The sequence below is a fragment of the Apis laboriosa genome, unplaced genomic scaffold, assembly GCF_014066325.1.
Source record: "Apis laboriosa isolate Shangri-la unplaced genomic scaffold, ASM1406632v1 scaffold93_cov139, whole genome shotgun sequence".
Taxonomy (NCBI): domain Eukaryota; kingdom Metazoa; phylum Arthropoda; class Insecta; order Hymenoptera; family Apidae; genus Apis; species Apis laboriosa.
In genome coordinates this window covers 33,792-58,475 of record NW_025224820.1, presented here as the reverse complement: position 1 = coordinate 58,475, position 24,684 = coordinate 33,792, and the positions used below count along the sequence as shown (strand labels likewise).

At 19.5% G+C, this 24,684-nt stretch overlaps 2 protein-coding genes across 2 annotated transcripts; one reads left to right on the top strand and one right to left on the bottom strand.

The window, feature by feature from the left end:
* Nucleotides 1–23,985, top strand: LOC122719664 (acetyl-coenzyme A synthetase). The gene is made up of 11 exons (XM_043945668.1): nt 1–321; nt 2,322–2,537; nt 18,110–18,305; nt 18,790–19,021; nt 19,259–19,430; nt 19,975–20,167; nt 20,259–20,414; nt 20,534–20,701; nt 20,781–20,970; nt 23,249–23,494; nt 23,704–23,985. The coding sequence occupies exons 1-11, from the start codon at nt 233–235 to the stop codon at nt 23,898–23,900; spliced, it is 2,055 nt and encodes a 684-aa protein (XP_043801603.1). The 5' UTR covers nt 1–232; the 3' UTR covers nt 23,901–23,985.
* LOC122719665 (enolase-like) lies at nt 21,023–23,241 on the bottom strand. Its single transcript, XM_043945669.1, has 4 exons — nt 22,455–23,241; nt 22,245–22,369; nt 21,740–21,988; nt 21,023–21,567 (listed from the first exon to the last, which is right to left on the bottom strand). The coding sequence occupies exons 1-4, from the start codon at nt 22,847–22,849 to the stop codon at nt 21,023–21,025; spliced, it is 1,314 nt and encodes a 437-aa protein (XP_043801604.1). The 5' UTR covers nt 22,850–23,241.
* Nucleotides 23,986–24,684: the final 699 nt, after the last annotated feature.

Sequence of the window (24,684 nt, the reverse complement as noted above, 5' to 3'; positions counted from 1 at the left end):
TGCACATTTTCGAGCAAACGCTGTGTCTACTCCATTCACCCCAAATCTTATTGTGATATCTGTCCATAATTTTTCCAATAAATTCATTTCAAATAAAAAATTTAAAACGAGTTAAAGTTAAGTGTTAAAGTGTGATTATCACATTTAGAGCATATACATTATTGATTGACCACACGAATCTCTTTTAAGAGATTGTGGAATTGTAAAAGGTCAAAACTTGAAATTATTGAAAATGGCGGATAAATTATACTACCCCAATCCAGAATTAGTGAAAAAAGCACACTGTAATAGCTTCGAACAATATAAAAGGATGCATGAGAAGTGAGTAGTTTATCTGAAATAGGGTAGATTCTGTAAAGCTTAGTCGGTATAGGAGGGATAACACATCTACCATCGATGTAACTTTTGACATCTCATGAATAATATTTTTCATCCCCTTTCTGTCAACTTCATTATATACTTTTACTTTTCACTTGTAATGTTTATCAAATCAATTTTAAAATTCTGCTAGTATTTTATAAAATTTTTTTTAAAACTTAAAATTAACGCAAATTAATAACATTGACCAAAAATTAGAAGTTTATTATAAAAGAAATCTTATCTTATAAAATAAAATTTTATTTTCAAAATCATTTGTTAAAATTTTTAATTAAAAATTATTGACAATTTGTTGAAGGAAAATTTAATCTCAATATTGATCTTGATTCGTAATAATTTTTTTTAAGACTTACGTAATTAAATGTGGCTGTGTTAGAATTACCGAGGAGAAAAAAAATAAATATTGATTGATAAAAATGTGCTTTAATTGTACAAAATATCAAATATATTTATTAAATGTATCCTTTTTATATAGATTAAAAATTTAAGAAAAATTAATTCTAAGAATAATAGATTTAAATAATTTAATAAATAATTTAATAGATTTTAAATAGACTTAAATCATCTTTTTAATTAAATTTCTTATTTTAAAATGACTTTTTAAAAATTATAAAAATATTAACAAGATATATAATATATATGCTTTGATTTATTATTATTTGAATATAAGTATAATATTCCATTAATTTTTTTATTAATTTCACTTAATTTATATAAAGAATATATAAATCATTTAATATCTTATAGTTTTTAATAATAAGTAATTAATAAATTATAGTTTATAAAATTTTTTTTAATTATCAAAAATTTCAAAAATTATTAAAAATAATATATGTTAAAGAAAAGTTATTCCATTATTAATCTTATTAGATTGCATATGCGTTTTAAATATGACTGATTTTTTGCAAATTTTAATTATTTTAATAGTATGATGTACATCATGAAAATAGAACAATGATATTGATTCTTATAACAATTTGCTATGAAATAATTTCTATTCATCTTCTAATTTAGATGAAAGAACTTCTAGAAGTTTATGAAATAAAAAAATGTTTAACTTTCGTGTTTATAGAAAAAATGTCTCCAAACTGTATTACATTTAACTATAATATTTCAATAAAATAAAATTATTATGCTGCTTCATTTGATTATTGCAGTAATAACTGAATCTTTAATTTATATAATATTATTCTTATCTTTAGTATTAGATTTTTTTTTGACTCTTTCATATATTTCTTCTGAAATGAATAGTTCTTTTATAATGTATTAATATATTTCTTTACATTTATATTTATATCTTTTAGTTATAGTCAACATTTAGTTGTAATTATTATATGCAGAATTTTACTTTTTTTTTTTAATAAATTTAATTACAAATAAATTTTGATCAAACTCGAAATAAATATCATATGTAAAATGCTATTTAACTCAATATAATCATCAAAATATTTAAAATAATATTAAAGATAATTAAAACAAATAAATGTATAAAATTTAATATTACATTAATATAATTATCAATATAACTTAATATGTTATATATTATTATTATATGTTATATGTTATATAATTTTAGATTTATTTAAATTTTTTATTTTTATTTTTGTTTCTTTTTTCTGAGTTATTTCTATTTATTTTAATCTTATATTTAATCTAAATTATTTTAATTAATTTAATTTTAAGTATTAAAAATATTTAAAAGATAATTTTCAATTTAAAAGATGTTAAAAATTTATATATATTATTTTTATTAGAATTAAAATATTAAAAATAATAATATAGATAAAATAATAATATAGATAAAATAATAATATAAATAAAATAATAATATAAAATTATATTATTGTTATTCAGATCAAACGTATTTTTATATATAAAAGAATATTTTTTTAATTATATTAAAAAAAAATTCTTTTGAAATTATATAATTTTTTGTTTTTTAGATCTGTAAAAAATCCAACAGAATTCTGGAATGAAATTGCAAAACAGTTTTATTGGGAAACACCAGCATTGGAAAACAAATTCTTCTCATACAACTTCGATCTAAACAAAGGAGATATTTTCATAAAATGGATGGAAGGTGCTTCGACAAATATAAGCTATAATCTTTTGGATAAAAATGTGAAAAGTGGAAACGGCGAAAAAATTGCATTCTATTGGTAAAATAACGCACTTTTTTTCTTATTTATCATTTATATATATCATTCGATGCCCATTGCAAAATTTTAAATTATTATGTAATTAACAATATACTCAATTAATTGGAATATCTAATAAAAAAAAATCCAAAACAGTAAAAAATTATAAAAATAATTATAATAAAAATAGTTAATAAATATATTTCATTTTCTATTAAAAATTATTGTTAAATTATTTCAACATTATTTGATTGAATTTTGTTTTATATCTAATATGATAAAATTTTAAAATAATCAATAATAATTTATAATTCAATTAAAATAATTAATATATTTAAGAATAATGAATATAATAGCATAAAATATAAGTAAATAATAAATAATATAATAACATAATTTTTATGTATACAATAAACAATATATTACATATATATTATATTTATTTTTATATATTTATATAAAAAAATTTTATATTATTCTATAAATTTATTCCAAATTTTATTCTATAAATTTTATTCCAAATTTTTTTTTTAAAATTTCAAAGGAAATTTATATTTAAAAATTTATGTAAAAATGAATATCTTATTTTGTTAGCAAAAACTATTAAAAATGTTTTAATTCATTGATATTATTTCTAATTTAGTGAAAAAAAATTAATTATGCTATTTATACGATATGAAAAATATTTAAAAGGTTCACGAATATTATAAATTTTATAAAAATCTTAATATATAAAAGTGATTTTCTGAATTAAGATAAAAATAGGATATTGAGAAGTTTATTTTATATATATATGTTTTATATTATTCATTATTAATTGAAATATGATACATAAAAAAATTATTTCCTTTTTTTTTATTTTAAATAATCATTTTTCATTTAAATACTCATTCACAATTGATTATTTAAAATTACTTTACCATGAAAAAATATTTCTTTTATGTTTATAATTATTAAATTAATTTTTCTATTAAAATATAAAAATTCCACAAGTTAAATATTTAATATATTTTATTTATTTAATATATTTGATATTTATTATTATTTAATATAAAATAAACATCTATGATAAAATTTTTAAAATCTGTTTAACTCTATTATTATTTATAGTTAAAAAAATTAGAATCTGTTAGAATTAACTAATATCTATATGTATTGAAAGATTATAAAGCATTACACATATATATTTTATGTTTATTACGTTCATTAGGGATTGTCATTTGATTTGTAATGAACTCTTTGTGAATTAAATCGTTTAAATATCATTATTTAATATCATTATTTCCGTTTGGACAGTACTATTTTCAGTGATTCATTGCTATGCAAAATATACTGTCGTTTATAGACGCAAGTCATTCAAGTTGCATAAATGATACAATCTTTTCCTTACTTCATTAGTAGTGTTACACATTATATTTGAATATGATTTGAAAAATGTCGATGAAATTATTAAATGAAATTGCAAACTTTTATAGCATTCTTTTTTTATTTATATATTCTTTTCATTTAGGTCATTTAACTATTTCAGAATAAAATCTTTCTTTTATTAGAGAAATATGATAAAATTAAAAAATCATAATTTTTATAATATGAATATAATAATATTTTAATTTTAACTTAATGTTAATTCTTATAATATATTAATTCTAATCATAAATTCTATATATATAATTAATTTTTGTTTATGAATAATAAAAAAAATTATGTTTGTTATTATATTTATTTATTTCTCTGATAATTTTTTTCTTAAATTAATCTTTTTGATTGTTGAATTATAAATATATATAAGATGTTCCAAAAATATGAGAATCTGTTATTTGGAGATCCTTGAAATAATTTCAAGCAACATTTTTCTTTGCAAAAACTTCCATTACAGCTTTGTTAACAAATTATTAAAACATATCAATCGAACATAAACAAATCCAAGCAACATATCTTTAAAAAAATATGTTGAATATTATAATTTATTCATTTATTTAATTATAGTTTATTGGTAATTCGATATAATAATTTTTTATTGATAAAAAAATATTTGTTATATTTAACATATTTTCTTTAAAATATGTTGGATTTATTCATGCTTGATCGACAACGCGTAGCTAATGCTATTATTGCAGTTTGATTAAGTTATGTGCTAGCTGATAGTATTTCTCGTTAATAACTCATTAATTAATAAAAGTTTTTTGCAAAGAAAAATTTTGCTTAAAATTATTTTGAATCTCCACGAATGTTCTTATATTTTTGGGACATTCTTTTCTTTTTCATCCCCTTTCTGTCAACTTCATTATATACTTTTACTTTTCACTTGTAATGTTTATCAAATCAATTTTAAAATTCTGCTAGTATTTTATAAAATTTTTTTTAAAACTTAAAATTAACGCAAATTAATAACATTGACCAAAAATTAGAAGTTTATTATAAAAGAAATCTTATCTTATAAAATAAAATTTTAGGATATATAATAATAAGATATAAGATATAGAATAAGAAGTATATAATAAATAGTAGTTCATAAAAAATATAATATAAGATTTATTGAGTCATTAAAACATAAATATAATTATATTATAAATATTATATATTATATATTATATATATGATGCTCAATCCAATCAAAATTGTAAATCTTATTTAAAATTTTTCTGAAATAAAAATTTTAAGAATATAATAGGTGTTATATGTAGTAATTTAAATGTTAAAATATTAAAGTAATTTTTTTTATTAAAATAGTATAATTAAAATAATATTTTATTAAAATAATATTTATTATTCTTATTATATATATATATATATATATATATATAAGATAAGCAATAAAATATGTATTTTTTTATAATATTTCATTCTAATATCATTTTTATATTTTTATAATTTCATTTAACATTTTTAATTGTTTTGCTTCAATATAAATAAAAATAAACGTGACGAAAAAAAAATATTTATTTAGTTCAAAAATTATATTCATTTAAAATATATACATAGTCGGATGAATAATACAATCGGATAGCAAAAAATTTTAGATGTAAAAATAATGCAAAAAAAGATATAATATTATATAAACAAAAAATTATTCTATATTTTTTATTTATTTTTGTATATATAATAATATCTTATTTTATTTTATATTATTTTATTTTTAATATCAGTAATTCATTAATAATTCATATTTAATCAGAACTTAGTTAAAATCTTTTGAATTTGACTTTTTCAAACTTGATTTTTAAAAAAAGAAAAAATTGAAATCAATTAAAAAAATATTATTCTTTTCTTTTAATTTAATTTTGCAATTAGAATTTTTTCTTACTCGAATCTATTACTGATTTTCATAAAAAAACATTATTCTAGATATCTTAATCTTTTTTTGTTTTGATCAAATTATTAAATATTTTACCTCTTTTTACTTTGATCAAACTATTTCATTATACTTTTATTTAAAGTAAGAATATTATATAAGTTATTTGAATGTTACTAAAATATTTAAAAAAAAACATGAAGTATTCTAAATATATTCTAAAAAAATGATAATGAATCTGCTTATTATAATATAAGAAAAATGATATTAATAATAAAAATCATTTATTCGTTAATATTATATTATATTATTATATTAATATTATATAATATTATATTATAATATTGACATAATTATTAATATTAAATATACATGTGTTAATAGATATTGTTACAATATAATAATTTTTTTCAATAAAATAAAATATTTCAGTAAGGATGTAGTTTAAAAGTTTGTTTATTTGGAAATAAATTTTTCGAAGTATGAAATAATTCTATTTCATAGCGTTAGTTTATAGCAAAAAGAGATAATTTGATTGTAACATATTTGGAAAATATTTTTAAAATTCATAAGACACATCTATTATTTAGTATAAAGTTTTTAATATAAAATGTGAAAAATTAATTAAAATTAATAAAAATTATTCTCTTTATATTATATTTTTATTATAACTTTTTAAGAAAGCTTTAAAATAAACATAGGGCATTCCTAATATTTTCTTTTTATACGTATGGAATATATTAATAAATATTTCTCGAAAAGTCAGTAATAGTCTATAACACACAATAATTATAAAAAATACGTATATATTCAATACCATATATTTATAATTTCATATTTAATATTGACTATTTTTTATACATGTATCACGAGTCATTAATTTTCTAGTTCTTTTCTTGAAAAGAAGACAGAAGCTAAAAATTGATTGTGAAATCTTATGCCTCTAAATCTGTATATCATACAGTTGATGAATGTATCCGACAATCATTATCTTTATTCAACTATTTTTCTGTCATACGATGCCTTCTTATTCGTTCAAAATTTGGCATATGTTTAGCGATCGTATTCTGATTGGTTTTGCACACGTGGTACGATCATGTTAATCCACGTGATTAGGTAATATGACTCTATATCTATTAAAACTTGTTTAATAAGTTACTATTAAAATCAAAGTTCGCGTGATAAATTTCGAATATGATTACATAATATGAAAATGTGAGAATTTTAAGATTTTCGTATAATAATTTTTATAATATTTTTTATTTTTTATTTTTATTTTTATATTTTATTTTTTATAATATTAAATGATAGATAAAAAATTATATATATATTATAATTATATTAATATATGTATATTTATATTAATAGATGTATTCAAAATATATATTATATATTTTATTATATATGTATAATGGTCAACATAGATTTTGTCATTTATAATTATAAATTTTCTTTATTATAGCAATAATTATAAAACTTCTCTTTAAAAACTTTATAAATATAATTACAAAATATCCTAGATTTCTTTTTTAACTTTATCAATATGTCATAAAAATATCAATATATATATACATAAAAATAATATTAATATATATATACATAAATTACTTTATACAATACAATATATATATAAAAATAATATTAAAATATTATGTAATAAAAAATCAATAAACATTTTATTAAAAATTTGTAATATAAACATATGAAATATTAAAAATATTACTTCTCTGAGTTTAATAAGAGGCAAAAGATATTTAATTAATTTATTATTTATAATATTATTTAATTTATGTTTTCTATTGATGTAAATCGATACAAGTTTTTTATTGAATAATTAAAATAAGTATAATAATAAAACCATTTCAAAATTAAAATATAAAATATTTGAAAATTTTATTTTTTATATTTAATATTTTTATATTTTATATTTACTTATTAAAAATTAAATTTATTTAAAAAAATATTCATTATCAATTTTGATGATTTTTGAATATATTGTAAAGATCAATATTCTGATCAACTTTTTTTTTTACATAAAAAATGTGATTTTATTTTCCAAAATATTTTTAAAAAAAAATATTGGTATATAATATATAATATATAAAATTCTTCTATATATAGTAATATATCTATAACAAAAAATATATTAATATGTAACTACCATTTATTAATTTATTTATATAAACACATTATATAGCTGATATTTAAATGTATAATATTGTATAATATGAACTAATATTATTATAGTAGATAGTATATAGTGTTTTAAAAATATAGGAATATCCGTTAATTGAAGATTTTTAAAGTAATTTTAAGCAACATTTTTCTTTACAAAAATATTCGTTATAGCTTTATTAACAAATTAACATTAAAATAACATTAATTAATGTTTATTAATAAAAATCATTGGTCAATCAAGGACCACGTAGCCTAGTCAAAATGGTTGGTTATATGCCACCGACCAAGAAAGAATATTATATGAAAGTATTTGAATATAAGATATAGTTTTTATCGATAGAAAATTATATCAAACTATATGAAACTATAACTAACAATGAATAATTTATAACATATCTATTATATTTATAATATATCTATAATAATATCTATTATTATAGTTATCTATATATTCTATCTATGTATATTTATCCATATCGAATACGAAGATATTTCATAAATTCTTTGCATACGAAAATAAAATATAAAATAAATCTTGGACGATTGAAATTATAATAACCGATATATATTTTAGATATCGCCATAATGTTATTTAGTAATATAACATTTGACAGTCGCATATATTACGAATGTAAAGACGAAAATATTTTATATAATAACAACAATTCTTTTTTCAAATATATCTAAACTAAGATATTTTACTAAAACACTTTTTTTTTTTTTTGAGAAAAAAAAGTTTTCAAAATGTGAATTTTTATAATATATTTAAAAATTATCAAAATCGTCGATGAATATCTTTCTTAACAAGTTCATGTTATATTTTTGTTATAACTTCTTTTATGAATTTTATATTATCTGGAATTTTAATTTTTTTTTATCTCTAAAATATATTGACAAAGATTCGGATTCCTAATTCTTATTTTAAATATTTTAGATTTCTTATTTTCTAAATCATATTTTTTTTAAAGTTGCTTATATGTTAAATAATTTTTATGTTACTATGTATATGATATCGATAAAGATAAAAGAAAATATAATCCATAAAAAATTGATTTTCATAAAGATGAAAATAAAGAAAGATGATTATAACATCATATATAATATAATATATAAATTACATATATTTATTACATACTAATTTTTATAAATATATATATAAATTATAATTTAATATACTATATATATATATACATATATATATATATATATATATTATATATATACATATATATAATATTATTTATATAAAAGATGTTAATTCGAAGGATAATTTTGGAAATTCGATTTTAGAAGCTAAACTAAACACAAAAATTAATATATAAAAATATTAATTGAGGCTTATTTATTAACTTATAAGCTAATTAAAGTTAAACAAAACGAGACTGAAAGAAAGAGACAAGAAAGAGACAGGTCTCTTCGTTACTCTGTGTCTTCGTCTAATGAAACAAATCAAAAATAAATTAATTGATCAATGAATTAGCTGATAATTTTTTATGCCGACATTTTTGTAAATATAAAAATAATTAAAAGATATGTGTAATTTATATGTAGGAAAATACATTCAAATATATTCTTTCTAATTTGAAATTTTATAGAAAGTATTCTAATTTGGATTTCAGTAAATCAAATTATGATTCAACGATTCATCTATGATAAATATGTAACATGTTGAATTATAGTATAATAACCGAATGCAATAACTTGTATTTAGAGATAAGCTTTCGTTTAATAACAGTTATATGATAACAGTATATTGGATGTTTGCACAATATTATGTACATTCTATTAGATTAAAATTCCGAAATAGTTAATCATATATCTAAAATGAGCTATTATGATATATGATAATATTATCGTACGCTTAGCCGGTTTAGAGATTTTTATTTTAGTACAATCACATTTTTTAATGCAATTGTTTGTTATTAAATAAATCTTAACGAATGCATAAGAACTTCTTTCATAGTTTTGGTTTCTAAAATCGATTTTTTAAAGATTCTATATTTTTATAAACATGTATATAATTATGTAATTGTTTAATATACATTATATCAGATATATTATATTAAATCATTATATCAGATCTCGGCAGAATAATAGCTCGCTAATCACATGTGACTTTCTTTTTCATTCCTTACTCCTGAAAAGAAGATGGAATGGGATTAAAGATTTATATTATCATAAATGTATATTCACAGTCATGCGAAATAAAATATAGTAAAAAAATATAGAATAATTAATGCTGAGAAAACTATATTGATAATGGAAGAAATTTCCCAGATCTATATTACGTAATATATATATATATATATATATATTTTATATTAATATCTTAATATTTTATAAAATATTAACAAACATATCTGACATTTTTGAAAAATCGATTATAGAAATATATATAAAGGTTAAAATGAAACTAATTGAAGTTTATTTTTTAAATTATAATCTAATATTTTATTAAATAAATGAAAAATTTACAAAATTTGAAAAATAACTAATTACGAATTATGATTCAAATATATTAAATTATGCATAATTAATATCAATAAAATAAAATAAATTAAATTAAATTAAATTAAATTAAATTAAAATTTCAAAAATTAAGTTCAAATTATAAAATTATTTTTTTATTGAACTAAATTTAAGAATAATTAATTAACTTTTGTTTACATCTTTTCTTTCTATCATCAAAAATTGATTACATATGATAGTCGCCTGACTGATTTTTTTAATAATTTTATATATTAATTATATATTAATATATTATTTTTAATAATTTTATATTTTAATATATATTATAATATAATATATATAAATATTTGATGATAATCAATATCCGATTATGATCGGTCGATTAATAATCTAAAATTTTGTTTATAAACGTACTTTTAAATTGTTTTTGGAACACGCTAGAAACAGAATATAATTTTTTCATAATTAATTTCGAATTTGATATAAAATTTATAAGCCATAGAAACCATAAAACAACAATAAATAAATAAAGACAAATTAAAAACTTGTATAACAAAAGAATGCACAAAATATATAAAATCAATAGAGATTTTTTATAAAAAATAATTAATAATTCATAATATTAGTTTAAGAGAAATCATTAAATATAAAAAATATTCAATAAATTATTATATCAGAATTGTTATTTTTATTTCATAATTTAAATTAATAATTTAAATTAAAATATCCCAATAATTTTATGGTCAATTATAATTACATCATCTTATAATGATGTAACATCATTATATGAATTTAATATTTTATAATTATTTAATATGAATTGTTAAAAATGTTTCAATCAAATATTAAATTTTAAAAAAAAACTTAATCTGATATTATTATTATTTAAGATAGATTACTTATGATTTTTTTAATAAATAATAATATGAATATAAAGAATATTTTGCAGAAGAAAAATATTATTTTAAACAGTTAGAAATAGAAAAAATTAAAATTAAATTTTATAATATTTAATATGCATAATTTAGATATAATTTTACGTAATTTTATGCATTGATGCATCTAAAAAAATGCATTGCATCGTTTTTTTTAAAAAGAATTCTAAAATAGTAATGTTAAAAAAGAAAAAATAATTTAGATTGTAATAGTATATCCACTATTCAAATATTTGTTATAGCATAATCCATAATGTCTGATATAATTAAATTAATTTAAACTGAAATGATTTTTGAATCAATAAAGCAAAAATGTATTAATATTTTTTTGTATAAATTAAAAATTCAATTAATTCTATCAAAAATTTAAAAAAAAATTTTTAAAATTGAAAAAAAGTATATCAATAAAATATATATAATTATATAAAACTGCATAAAATAGATATATATTGTGTTTTATTGAATATCATTTCATTTTGATTTACAACATTTTGTTTATTTCTAATTGATTAAATATATATATTATATTTCTATTGTTTTATTGCTTACTTCTATTGATAAATATATATATTATTCCAGTTTCATAGAATAACTTATATATTTAAAATATAGGCTCTATAATTGTCTAAAAATTATTTAAAAATTGAAAATTTTATTACTTTATTTTAACGTAATTTTACGTTATTATTTTAACGTTATTTTTACGTATTAACGTAATATATTATTTTTTATACGTTATACGTTATTATTTTTTATAATATTCATTTTAATGGAAAAATTTCATTTTAATGTATTTTTTGAACTAGATAAGAGTTTTTATATAAAAAAAACATTGAAATTTTTAAACGAAATAAACCAAACTATCATTTATTATATATATTTTTTAAAATTCTTCAAAATATTATATTATAAAAAATAAAAGATTACAAGCTATGCATTCCTATACTATAGTCTTATAATATAATTTTATGATGAATTACTGATATACTATAAAAATAAACTTAACATAATAATCTTTTTTAATGCTCGTAATCTTAATTCTTGTGTAGATATTTCTTTTATTAAATTTTTTATATAATCTTTATGAATATTTTCAAAAGTCGATTTTAAGTTAAATAAAAAATCTATTTTTTCTTTCATTTATCTCATAAAACTTTAGAATTTAATGAATAATTTCGTTCTTGTTTTGATAAAATGTTTCAAATTGTAGTTTTAATAAAAAATGAATTCCTCATTCAAATCCATTTTTATTAAAAGACTTAAAATTTTTATTCATTATATTATTATATTTATTGATGTTCATAATTTCATGAACCTAATTTTATTTATATTTCAAAATATGAACTTAAAATTATCATATTTTATTGTTAAGATTAATAACGATTTTTTTATATCTAATTTTTTTTTTTTCGAACTTCTTTAAATTTCTTTTTTACTGATTGCAACGCAATATGATGAAATGCAATGGATATTTTATATAATATTATATGATATTACTTCTTATATTTTGGAGATATCCGGCGTTTTAATAAAAAAACATACAAGATATTTAAAAATCTCTATAAAAAGTTATATTAAATATAAAAATAAACAAAAAATAAAATTTTTAAAAACTAATTTTCAAGAAAGTTGAATATAAAAATTTAACGATTACTAACGATACTTCTCGATTATATATATAATTATAATCATAAGTAATTATTTTTTGATTATATATCTCTAATTTGAATTTTATCAAAATTTAAGGGATACAATTTTATTGTATACTTTACTTTTTATTTATTTTTATATATAAAATAATTTTATAGAATTAGAATTATTCAATTAGAATTAATAATTTTACTTATACTTGAAAAGTTTTTAATTTTGATAATATATATATAATAAATATATATATGTATAATTATAAATTATATTTATATATTATTATGTATAGAGTGTCTTTGCTAACTTAAGAACTATATTTAATAAATAAATTCGAATAATTATTATACATGAAAATTATAAGATATTAAATTTAAATGACTTCAAGGGATATAACTTATAAAATACACGCTTTTTTGTGAATGGAAATGAGATTTCCAGACCACTCTTTTTTAAATAGAACACTTACTTTTTATATCGCAAATCAATGTGAAAAAATATCAAATTATAAGAAGAATATATTAATCTTCACATGTTTGAAATATAATAGTTGATAACAAAAAAAATAAATGATTATCTTCAATCTGCAATAAATCCAGAGATCTAGAATTATATTTTACGTAATGATCTTTATATATTATATATTATATATATTTTATATATATTATATATATTATATATTTTTTATACACTCTATACATATAGATTTTATTTCTGAAGAATAATTAAATTTAAATATTTTCGAACATTGATAAGAAAAAATTTTTCTTTTATGTAATTATCATTTCTAACTTCTAATTATTGTTATATGCAATATAATAAATGTAACTATATAATAATAATATATTAAATATATATAACTATATATAATAAATTTAAAAAAACTGTGTAGGCTATTAGATAAAGTGTTTAAACTGAAGATTATAATAAATAAATTTTACAAAGTTCAGCTAATTTGATTAAATTATAATAATCTTAAATAATTGTTAAATGATATGAAAATATAAAGATAAGAAAAATGTGGAATTTAAATAGCTTCGAGGATCATATCTCAATGTATGTGCTTTTTTATAGATGGAGTTTTCAGAGATTTCAAGATCATAATTTTTTCAAATGAAATGACTTTGTATCGTAAATCAAAAGTATTAAATTTTGAATAAAAATGTGTTAAACTTAATAATCAATCTAAATCTAATACTTAACGAAATATTAACGAAATAATTTTTAATATGTGTTTATTATTTGAAAATTAAAGTGTTCAAACTAATATAATGCATTTACGAGTTTTGTTAAAATTATTATCATTTTATTAGAAACTTTTATAATAAATAAACAAAAATAATTATTTTTTACAAAATTTTATTTGGATAAAAATATTTTTATTAATCGTATTAAGAAGAAAAATATAATTTATTTAATATAATTTAAAATATACATTATTGATTATAGATAGATTAAAATAATTTAAAAATTGATAGAAAGATTGACATCACAGATTGACGATTTGCGAATATAGTATATTTAATGATAAGATAATTGGATCATACTTCTCATTGATGGATATTTAACAGGATATATATAAAATATATAAATTTTTTTACAGAGAAATTTTCTTATATTATTAGATTTGTTACAAAATATCAATTTATTAATATGATTTTAATATTATGGTTATCCTACCTATATTATCAAAAAATTACAAGTATTACAAAGATAATTTGTTAAAAATTGTTAATAATTTGTTAAAACGATGAATTCCATGGCCATTGCATTTATCAGATTTTATTTCGTTAGATTTTTTTGTGAGAAACATTAAAAAACAAAATATATTTTAATTCATTAATGACAAAAAAAATGTCAATATAAAAAATTCAAACAGTATATAGTACAACTAATTAAAAATGTTGTTTCTTCATTAAGAAATAGATTATGAAATAATAGTTCGAATAAGCACTGCTTATGTACTTTAATTTCCAGATAAATAATACGTATTAAAAAAATTATTTCATTAATATTTTGTCAACTACTAAGTTTATATGAAAATCAATAAATTCTTATTTAGAATTTGACACTCGTTGATTTATGATACGAAAAATTTTATTTCATTTAAAAAAATCAAAATAATCTTGAAATCTCTGAATATCTCTAAAAAAAGCACATACTTTATGAGATATCAAAGTTATTCTATATTTTACAATAAAATGATAAAATAATAAATTATAAAATAATAAAATGTGTTGTTTAATTTTTTTTGAAGTAATCATTATCTGCGGTACCTTGTAAAATCATCGGTTATATTCATCTTCTCGGTTAGATCACTGATTATTATTATTATATATAAGGAATTAACAAGGAATTAAAAATCTTCAATCTACAAATTCAAAAAATTTCAAAACTTTAGAGATATATAAATATATATTGCATTTTTTTTTTTTTTTGCTATCTAAATTTATTCTAAAATTTATTCTAAAATGGTAAAATTGAGCCATAAAAGATTAATTATTTTTTGATGTGATAATTCGCATAGTTTGTAAAGTATAAGAAAGAAAGTATAAGAAAAAGAGATAGAGAAAAATAGATAAAAGTTATTTTTTTTAATGAAGAATATCACTTAACAAAAAATTTATTAATTATTTATATAATTAGAAAAAAATTATAAATAAAAAAATTATAATTTTTTTCAATTTATTTTTTCATCTTAATAATCATATCTTAATAATGAATAATTACAAAACAATATAAAAAACATTTTTTTTTTTCAAATTCAAACTTTATTCTATTTTTTGTGATAATCTGGAAAAATTTTTTAAATATTGAAACAAGTCAATATAAGAAAATAAAATTGTTTAATGTATCTCATCATTATTAGAATTTTTTATTTTCAATATAATTATTTTATTTTTTCATAAAGTAAATGAGATCATGCATAAATATAATAAGCAATTTGATTATAATTAATTTATGTTATTTATATATTAAGTGTATAAATAAATTTTTTCCCCTTTTTTTTGCCAAATTCAAGATTTTATTACATAAATCAAATACGTTTCAATGTATTCACTCTTATCCTTTATAACTTTTTCCATCTGGTGGGTAAATTATAAACTCCATCGTTGAAGAATGACGATTGCTTGGTGATTATGAAGTCATCAATATATTTTCGTATATCTTCTTCCAAGTTGAAGTGCTTCCCGCCAATTAGTGTTGCAGACTTTGAAAAAGATGATAGTCTGATGGAGTCAGGTCTAAAAAATATATCGCATATGATAGGACTTTCCATCTTAACACATAAAGAAAGTAATTCATAATGAATGATTTCTCGGAAATCCCACTACATAGATAGCAAAATTTTTTTGCAATGCAAGTTTTACCATTGAAGACAATTCCCCAGGATTAACCCATAATTTTCGTCATTTGATTATCATTTAAGATTTATTTTTCATTGCCAGTAATAATTTTATGCAAAAAACTTTTTCTTTTATGCCGAAAACAAGACAGCAGAAATCTCGAGTCTGTTTTCCTTATTCATTTCACTTAATTCATGTGAGACTCATCGTTTTAACTTCTGAATTTTACCCAATTGTTTCAGTCAGATACTGCTTGTCTGGTGATTCCCAATCTTTTTGCCAATTCTTTTTATGTCTGAATCGGATTTTCGTTGAGCAATTCTTCTAACTCTCCATCATCAAACTTTCTCGATGTTTTTGAACGATTGTCATTTTCCAAATTAAAATTTCCAGCTTTAAATCTTTGGTACTACTTTTTGCATGTTCTGTAAGATACGGCATTCTCTCCCAATGCAACACAAACCATTTCAGTAGCTGATTCCACAGCTGATTTCCTAAGCTGGAATGCAAAAAGTAAGCAGTGATGCAAATGATACTTCTCACATGCTATATTGTTTGAAATTGTTGCATAGGACTGGAAACTCTTAGAGCGCTCATCATGTTTCTTTTTAAAAATAAAAGAACATTTTTTCATAGCACACGGGAAGTAATTCGAATTCAGATAGAAGTTATGATCGTAGAAAAAAAGGAAAAGAAACTTATTTGCTCACTTAATAATATCAAAATAATATATTTAAAAAAATATATATAGTATATAAATTATTCTCAATTAATGAAATTCATCAAAGAAATGTTTAAAACATAGAAATTTATTACACTATGTACATTATATGATGTACAGCATGATTATTATCCACAACAATGGAACATTGAGATAAATGTACGAAATCTTGTTTTGAAAAAGCCAAATCTATTGGACATTATTTGTATAAGTAAATACAATACATATACATATATATGTATAAGTAAGTACAATACAAGTACAATATATATTTTCGTGATGAAAATTGATTGAATAAAAGTATGAATAAAAGTATTATTAAAGTATTAAAGTATAATTACATTCTGTGCATGTAAATTAATATTGTAATTGTATAATGCTATAAAATCAGATAATTTTCGTATAAACTTTTTTCATATGCAGAAACTATATATATATATTTCAAATGATTGTATCATTCGTTTTCTTTAAGATTATAAATATTTTATTATGTTAATTAAATAGTATATTATTTTATATTATGGATATATCAGTCCAATGACAAAACAGAAATAAATTTGAATGAATTTTAAATATTCATTAAATAATTCTTTGGTTAACTTTTTAGATAAGAATATTATAAATATTCTATGATCGAAACATTATTTTATACGTGAAACAAAATTATCATTTTGTATATAAAATTCTTTTTCTTCCAGATTATCGTGAAACATAAATTTTTTATTAGATAATTCTCGTTAAAAAAACTTTTGTCTCAAAACTTTTTGTCTATCTCTTACAATTTGCGAGTTATAACTCAAAAAAATTTTCATGGATTTTGTTATTGTGATGAATGTGGATAATAAAACAAAATTGTATAAACCTCTATATCTATATATACATTACATATTTTGAAAGTTTTAAAATTTTTTAAATTTGCGAGTTATAAATCTTTTTTTGTAAATATATGATAAATAAATATAAATAACAAAATTATTAAATAATAAACATGTATAATTTTGTTTCAGGGAGGGAAATGATCCAGATGATTATTCACGATTAACATACAGAAAATTATTGGAAGAAGTATGCAGATGTGCAAATGTTTTGAAGTCGAAAGGAGTGACAAAAGGAGACCGTGTCGCCGTTTACATGCCTATGATTTTAGAATTACCTATCATCATGCTCGCATGTACCCGAATTGGGGCTATTCACAGTGTAGTGGTATATAATTTTTTTTATTAAATAATTATTGATGCTAATAAAAGTAAAAATGAAAAAATAATATAATGATTAGTTTTATTAAAAAAATTATAAATATATAAAATATATATTTTGTTTATATTTAAGTAACATTCCTTCATATAAGTTTATATTATTTTATTGAAAATAAATTAAATTATATACAAGTCATATAGATATATGTAATACATATACATATAAACAAAAGTTTTAAATAATATTTATTTTATATTTTATCAAATATATACAATAATAATAATACATTACTATTTTATTTTTATTATAATAAAATTATAACAAAATTTGTTTTGATGTTTCTTTATAAATATAGAAATTATTGGTATGACACAAAATAAAAAATATACATATATATATGTCTTAATATATATAATCTTATATAATATATATAAACCTAATCAAAATCGATATTTTTTAAATTTTTAATATTATACATATATTTAATTAGTTTGGTGGATACTCGGCGGATTCACTAGCAGAACGTATCTTGGATTCAAAATCGAAAATTTTGATTACGACTGATGGAGTATGGAGAGGCGAGAAACTTTTATTATTAAAGACTATTTGTAATGAGGCTTTGAATAAGGCTAAAAAGAATGGTCATGAGGTTGAATGTTGTATAGTAGTGTCACATCTAAAAAGATTAACTAATCCACAAAATGCTAAATCAGATATATTAGGTATGAAAAAAAATTTTTTTTATATAATGATCATTAATAATGATTAACATCATAAAAATCGAGATAGATATAACTAAAGATAATTAATATAAATAAAAAATATCACAGTTAAAATATTGTTCTTCTATTAAATTTTTTCAAGATTGAGAAATCATAATTTTTGCAGATGATTAAAATAAAAAAAAGAAAAAGAAAGAAGAAACAATAGAAAGTAATTTTTTTAAATTTATGCTAAAGGGAAAACAAATGGAGTGAACAGTAAAAATGATGGATATAACTACGACATTCCTCAAGTTGCATGGGACAATAATCGTGATGTTTGGTGGCACGACGAAATGGAAGAAGCTGAGAATAAATGTTATCCAGTTTGGATGAATGCAGAAGATCCACTCTTTATTCTATATACAAGGTAAACTTTCCAACAAAAGAGTGAGTAATTATTTATATACTTTATATTAGCATTTAATTAGAATTTTTTCAAGCATTTTTGACGATGTAAAAAATAAAATTTAAAAAAAAAATGGATTATACGATTACCTTAACTTTTTTTAAATGGTATCATAATATTCCAGTACTATAAATTCAATGATTTACTATTATATTGAGATAATGATACAAATTTAGATTTGATCAATATAACTATAATATTAATGAAAAATTATTTAATATTTCTTATTAAATCAAATCACATAATTAAATATAAGTAAATAGGTTTTTATATAAATAAATTTTTTGAAAATTTTTAATGTTTAAGTAAACATATATTGATCAGAAATTGAAAGTTTTGTTTCAAACATTTTTTTATTATATTATCGAAAATCCTTGAAAAATGTTTGTTAAACATAAACGGTATATATATATATATATATATATATATATATGCGCATGCGTGTGTGTATGTAAAGTATAATATACCTCGTATATGTATAATTTTGTATTGTTTTTCTTTATAGTGGTTCCACAGGAAAACCAAAAGGTGTCCTTCATACCACTGCTGGATATTTAATTTATGCAGCCACAACGTTTAAATATGTGTTTGATTATCACCCAGGCGATGTATATTGGTGCACAGCTGATATTGGTTGGATCACTGGTCATACTTATGTTGTATATGGTCCACTGGCAAATGGAGCTACTTCCATTATTGTAATTGTTTAATGATTTTTTTCGATTGAAAATTAATATAATTATTCATATTGCAATAATAAGTTGATAATAATAAATTTATGATTTTTAGTTTGAAGGAACACCATTTTATCCAAAAAATGATCGATTCTGGACAATTATCGAAAAGTACAAAGTTACACAATTTTATACTGCGCCGACTGCAATTAGATCATTAATGAAATTTGGAGATGATTTGGTGAAAAAACATGATTTATCCTTTTTAAAGGTAAATTTGAATTAAAAAAAAAAAAAAAAGAGGAAGAAAAATAGGCATTTATAAGAATATATATTATATAGAATATAATCTTTATAGTATCGAAATTTTAAAATAATTTATTTTTTTAGGTTTTAGGTTCGGTTGGAGAGCCAATAAATACTGAAGCTTGGTTATGGTTTTACAATCTTATTGGTAATAGTAGATGCAGTATATCAGACACGTTTTGGCAAACAGAAACTGGAGGCCATGTAATCACCCCTCTTCCTGGTGCTACGCCAATGAAACCAGGTTCTGCAGTAAGTTTGTATCTTGAATTTCTTGTTATCAAACCTTGATAAATTATATAATTAATCCATTTAATATTATTCTTGCTAGACATTCCCATTCTTTGGCGTTTTGCCAGAAATTCTGGATGAAGATGGTCAATTAATCGAAGGTGAAGGTGAGGGATATCTTGTCTTTCGTCAACCTTGGCCGGGAATGATGCGATCTCTTTATGGAAATCATCAACGTTTTCAAAACACATATTTTGATAGATTTTATGGATACTATTGTACTGGAGATGGTGAGTTTTAATTTTAAATTCAGATGAATAAAAATTAATATGGAACAAAAAATTATTTAGCTAAAGGATTTCTGAAATTGAGACCAGCATATTTCGCATCTTTTCCTAGTTCCTCTTCAATCCTTAATATTTGATTATATTTGGCAGTTCTTTCGCTTCTACAAGGTGCTCCAGCTTTAAATTGCCCAGCAGATAATCCTACAGCTAAATCAGCTACAAAATTATCTTCTGTTTCTCCTTCACAAGCTGTTACAATATATCCCCAATTACTGATCCTGGCTATTTTTGCGCAATTGATTGTCTCAGTCACAGTTCCAATTTGTGATAATCTCAATATAAGAGAATTGGCCATTTGTCTTTCAATTGCTTCTTCAATTCTGTCGATATTCATTGCAGTTAAATCATCAGCAACGATTTGCATATCTTGATCAGCTAAAGTAAGCCAACCTTCCCAGTCTTCTTGATCGAATGGATCTTCAATTGAGACTACAGATGGAAATTCTGTAAAATACTCTAAGTAATGATCTTTTAATGCTTCTGCCTCCATATATTCGTCAGGATCAGATTCTTCTGTTTTAAATGCTAAATCGTATCCTCCTAGTAGAAAAAAGATATATTTATAAATGTCATTAGATATTTAATTCTTAAAATAATTTTTTTATTTTTTAAATATATACAAAATTCTATTAAATGTTATTAAATTATTATTAATATATAAAATATAAAATATTGTAATATATATTTTATAAATTTTAATTTTTAACTAAACCTTCTTTATAAAAAGCACTGGCTGCCATATCCAACGAAATTTTAATTCTTCCCTCGTAACCTGCATCTTTAATAGATTCATCTAACAATAATAAAGCTTCTCTATCTTCCTCAATTTCTAGAGGTGTAAATGCACCTTCATCGCTAACTGGAAGAGGTAATTGAATTTCTTGAGCAGTCGCAATCTTTTGTTCGAGTACTCTATACACTTCCATACCCATTTTCATAGCATCAGCAAAACTTTCAGCTCCTAATATATTTATAAAATATAATATATATATAAATATATATCATATTATATATATAAATATATAAATATATAAGGGAAGAAAAATAGGCATTTAGATAAAAATATATAATTATATCTTTATATTAATATTAATCTTTATATTAGTATCGAAATTTTAAAATAATTTATTCTTTAATATTGAAGCTTGGCTATGGTTTTACAAATATATATATTTAAATATATTAAAATATATTTAATTTTAAAAAAATAAGAATACCTATAGGTATAATCATAAATTCTTGACATGGTAATGTATTATTAGCATGTCTACCTCCACTAATCATATTAAAACTAGGAACGGGTACATAAAGATCTCCATTTTCAGCCAATTCTGCAATATATCTATATCATCCGAAAAATTAAGATATGAATATATTTTAAAGTTGATTATGCAATTTAATTTTTTATAAGATTCTATAAAAATTACCTATAAACTGGAAGTCCTTTTTTCGCAGCACCAGCTTTACAACAAGCTATAGAGACACCAAGAATTGCATTCGCGCCTAATTTTGATTTATTCTCAGTACCATCTAAACGATTTAATAAACTGTCTATTTCTGTTTGTTGACAAGCTTCCAATTTCGATTTCAAAAGTTGCGGTGCGATTATGTTATTGACCACATCAACGGCTCTGAATACTGAACGTCCATGATACATGGCTTCGTTTCCATCTCTTAATTCTTGTGCTTGATTAGGATTTGGTACTAGTACAGATGGCACCGAAGATCTTAATAATCCAACGTCTGTAATTACATCTACTTCTAAAGTTGGATCACCTCTAGAGTTAAAAATTTGACGTGCTTTAACCTTCTGAATAGGCATTTTATATATTCTTTCAAATTTGTTTATATATAATATTTATTTAAAATCTGTTAAGATATGAATTTTTATGAAGGAAGAAAGATTGGAAAGATTCTAATATAGTTGACGAAAATACATGATTACTACGGAAAATTTTTTAATGAAAATATAAATTGAACTATGGTTGTGGCCATTTTAAACAAAAACAGTTGAAATTTAACATATGCATATTTCTCCTTTTCAATTTTTTAATGTGAATTTAAATAGTTTCATTTTCCTTCCTCATAGAATGTAAAGAATTATTCTTTCTTTTTTTCTGAAATTAATATCTCACATATGGGTTTTATATTGGATTTTAGTTTTACATTCTATATATTTTTTTTCTATACATAAATAAGAGTACATTTTTTCTAATTTCAGGTGCCAGACGTGATGCAGATGGTTATTTCTGGATAACGGGTCGTATTGATGACATGTTAAATGTTTCTGGTCATCTTATGTCTACAGCAGAAGTAGAAAATATATTAACGGAACATTCTTCAGTAGCTGAAGCTGCAGCAGTTAGTAAACCTCATCCTATAAAAGGACAATGTCTTTATTGTTTTATTACTCCTAATGAAGGTGTTAAATTTGACAAAAAACTTCAAAATGATCTCAAAAATAAAGGTAATTATAAATATATAATAAAATATATAAATATAAATAAATACATGATTTAAAAAATCTTTATTCTGAAATTTCGTAAATTTTTAATAAAATTTTTTTATATGCAATATATAAATTATAAATGTAATATATTATGTATTTATTATAAAATTAGTAATTAAATTTATTAATTGAAATTAATAAAATTAATAATTTGAATATATCAATAGTACGAGAACAAATCGGTCCTTTTGCTCAACCGGATATTATTCAACTTGCTCCAGGATTACCAAAAACTCGATCAGGAAAAATTATGAGACGTGTACTTAGAAAAATCGCAGCAGGAGATAGAAATGTCGGCGATATATCAACATTAGCTGATGAAAACATTGTCAATACTCTTTTCGAGTTAAGGCCACAAATTTAAATCAAATTTAAATCAATGTAGCAATTTTCAATGAGAACATAGTAGTTTAGAAATAAATGATAATACATTTCCAATGATCGATAAATAATTGATATATGACTTTTAATTTATAATTCTTGCAAAAAGTAAATATGAGAAACACATATTAAAATTTAATGAAATGTATAATTTATCAAGAAAAAAAAGAAAAAATTTTTATTAATAAGAAAATAATTTAAACAATTTCTAAGAATAAGATATTTATTTTATATGTTAGGATCTTTTTTTTTTATTAATAATTATTTATAGTATTATTTATGAATTATTTCATAATGAATTATTATATAGTTGTATAAATATTGTACCAATATTATTTTTAACTGAATTTCATCGATATATATATTGTTCATTTGAAAGATAGTTTAATAAATTATCATTTGTATTATTTAAAAATGAAAAATTTATATAAAAGATTCAATTATTATTTTTTTATTAGTTTAAAATACAACTGGATGTTAAAATAATATTATAAATTTTACATAACTATAAAAAAAAGGTTAATCATGAAGTTATAAAATATTTTAGAATATTTATTAAAGAGTTGAAATTATGCTAAATCTATTTAAAATTTTTCCAAAAATCAATTATAATTGTATGTTAATTGTTGCATACTGGTCGATTTTCTAGCAGCAATATTTTATAAATATAAAAGCATATTAAAAATCGAAAGATGTGTAAGAAACAATTACTTTGTAATATGCTCTATGATGCATAATTTTTTAAATAATTTTAAATAATTTCTCTT

Excerpts from the sequence above, each read along its gene's own strand:
- LOC122719664 (XM_043945668.1), top strand. The coding sequence starts at position 233 with ATGGCGGATAAATTATACTACCCCAATCCAGAATTAGTGAAAAAAGCA. Across the intron at positions 19,022-19,258 it reads TGCTAAATCAGATATATTAG|GGAAAACAAATGGAGTGAAC; the intron begins GTATGAAAAAAA and ends TTTATGCTAAAG. Across the intron at positions 20,702-20,780 it reads CAATGAAACCAGGTTCTGCA|ACATTCCCATTCTTTGGCGT; the intron begins GTAAGTTTGTAT and ends TATTCTTGCTAG.
- LOC122719665 (XM_043945669.1), bottom strand. The coding sequence starts at position 22,849 with ATGCCTATTCAGAAGGTTAAAGCACGTCAAATTTTTAACTCTAGAGGT. Across the intron at positions 21,989-22,244 it reads ATTTATGATTATACCTATAG|GAGCTGAAAGTTTTGCTGAT; the intron begins GTATTCTTATTT and ends TAAATATATTAG. Across the intron at positions 21,568-21,739 it reads CAGTGCTTTTTATAAAGAAG|GAGGATACGATTTAGCATTT; the intron begins GTTTAGTTAAAA and ends TTTTTCTACTAG.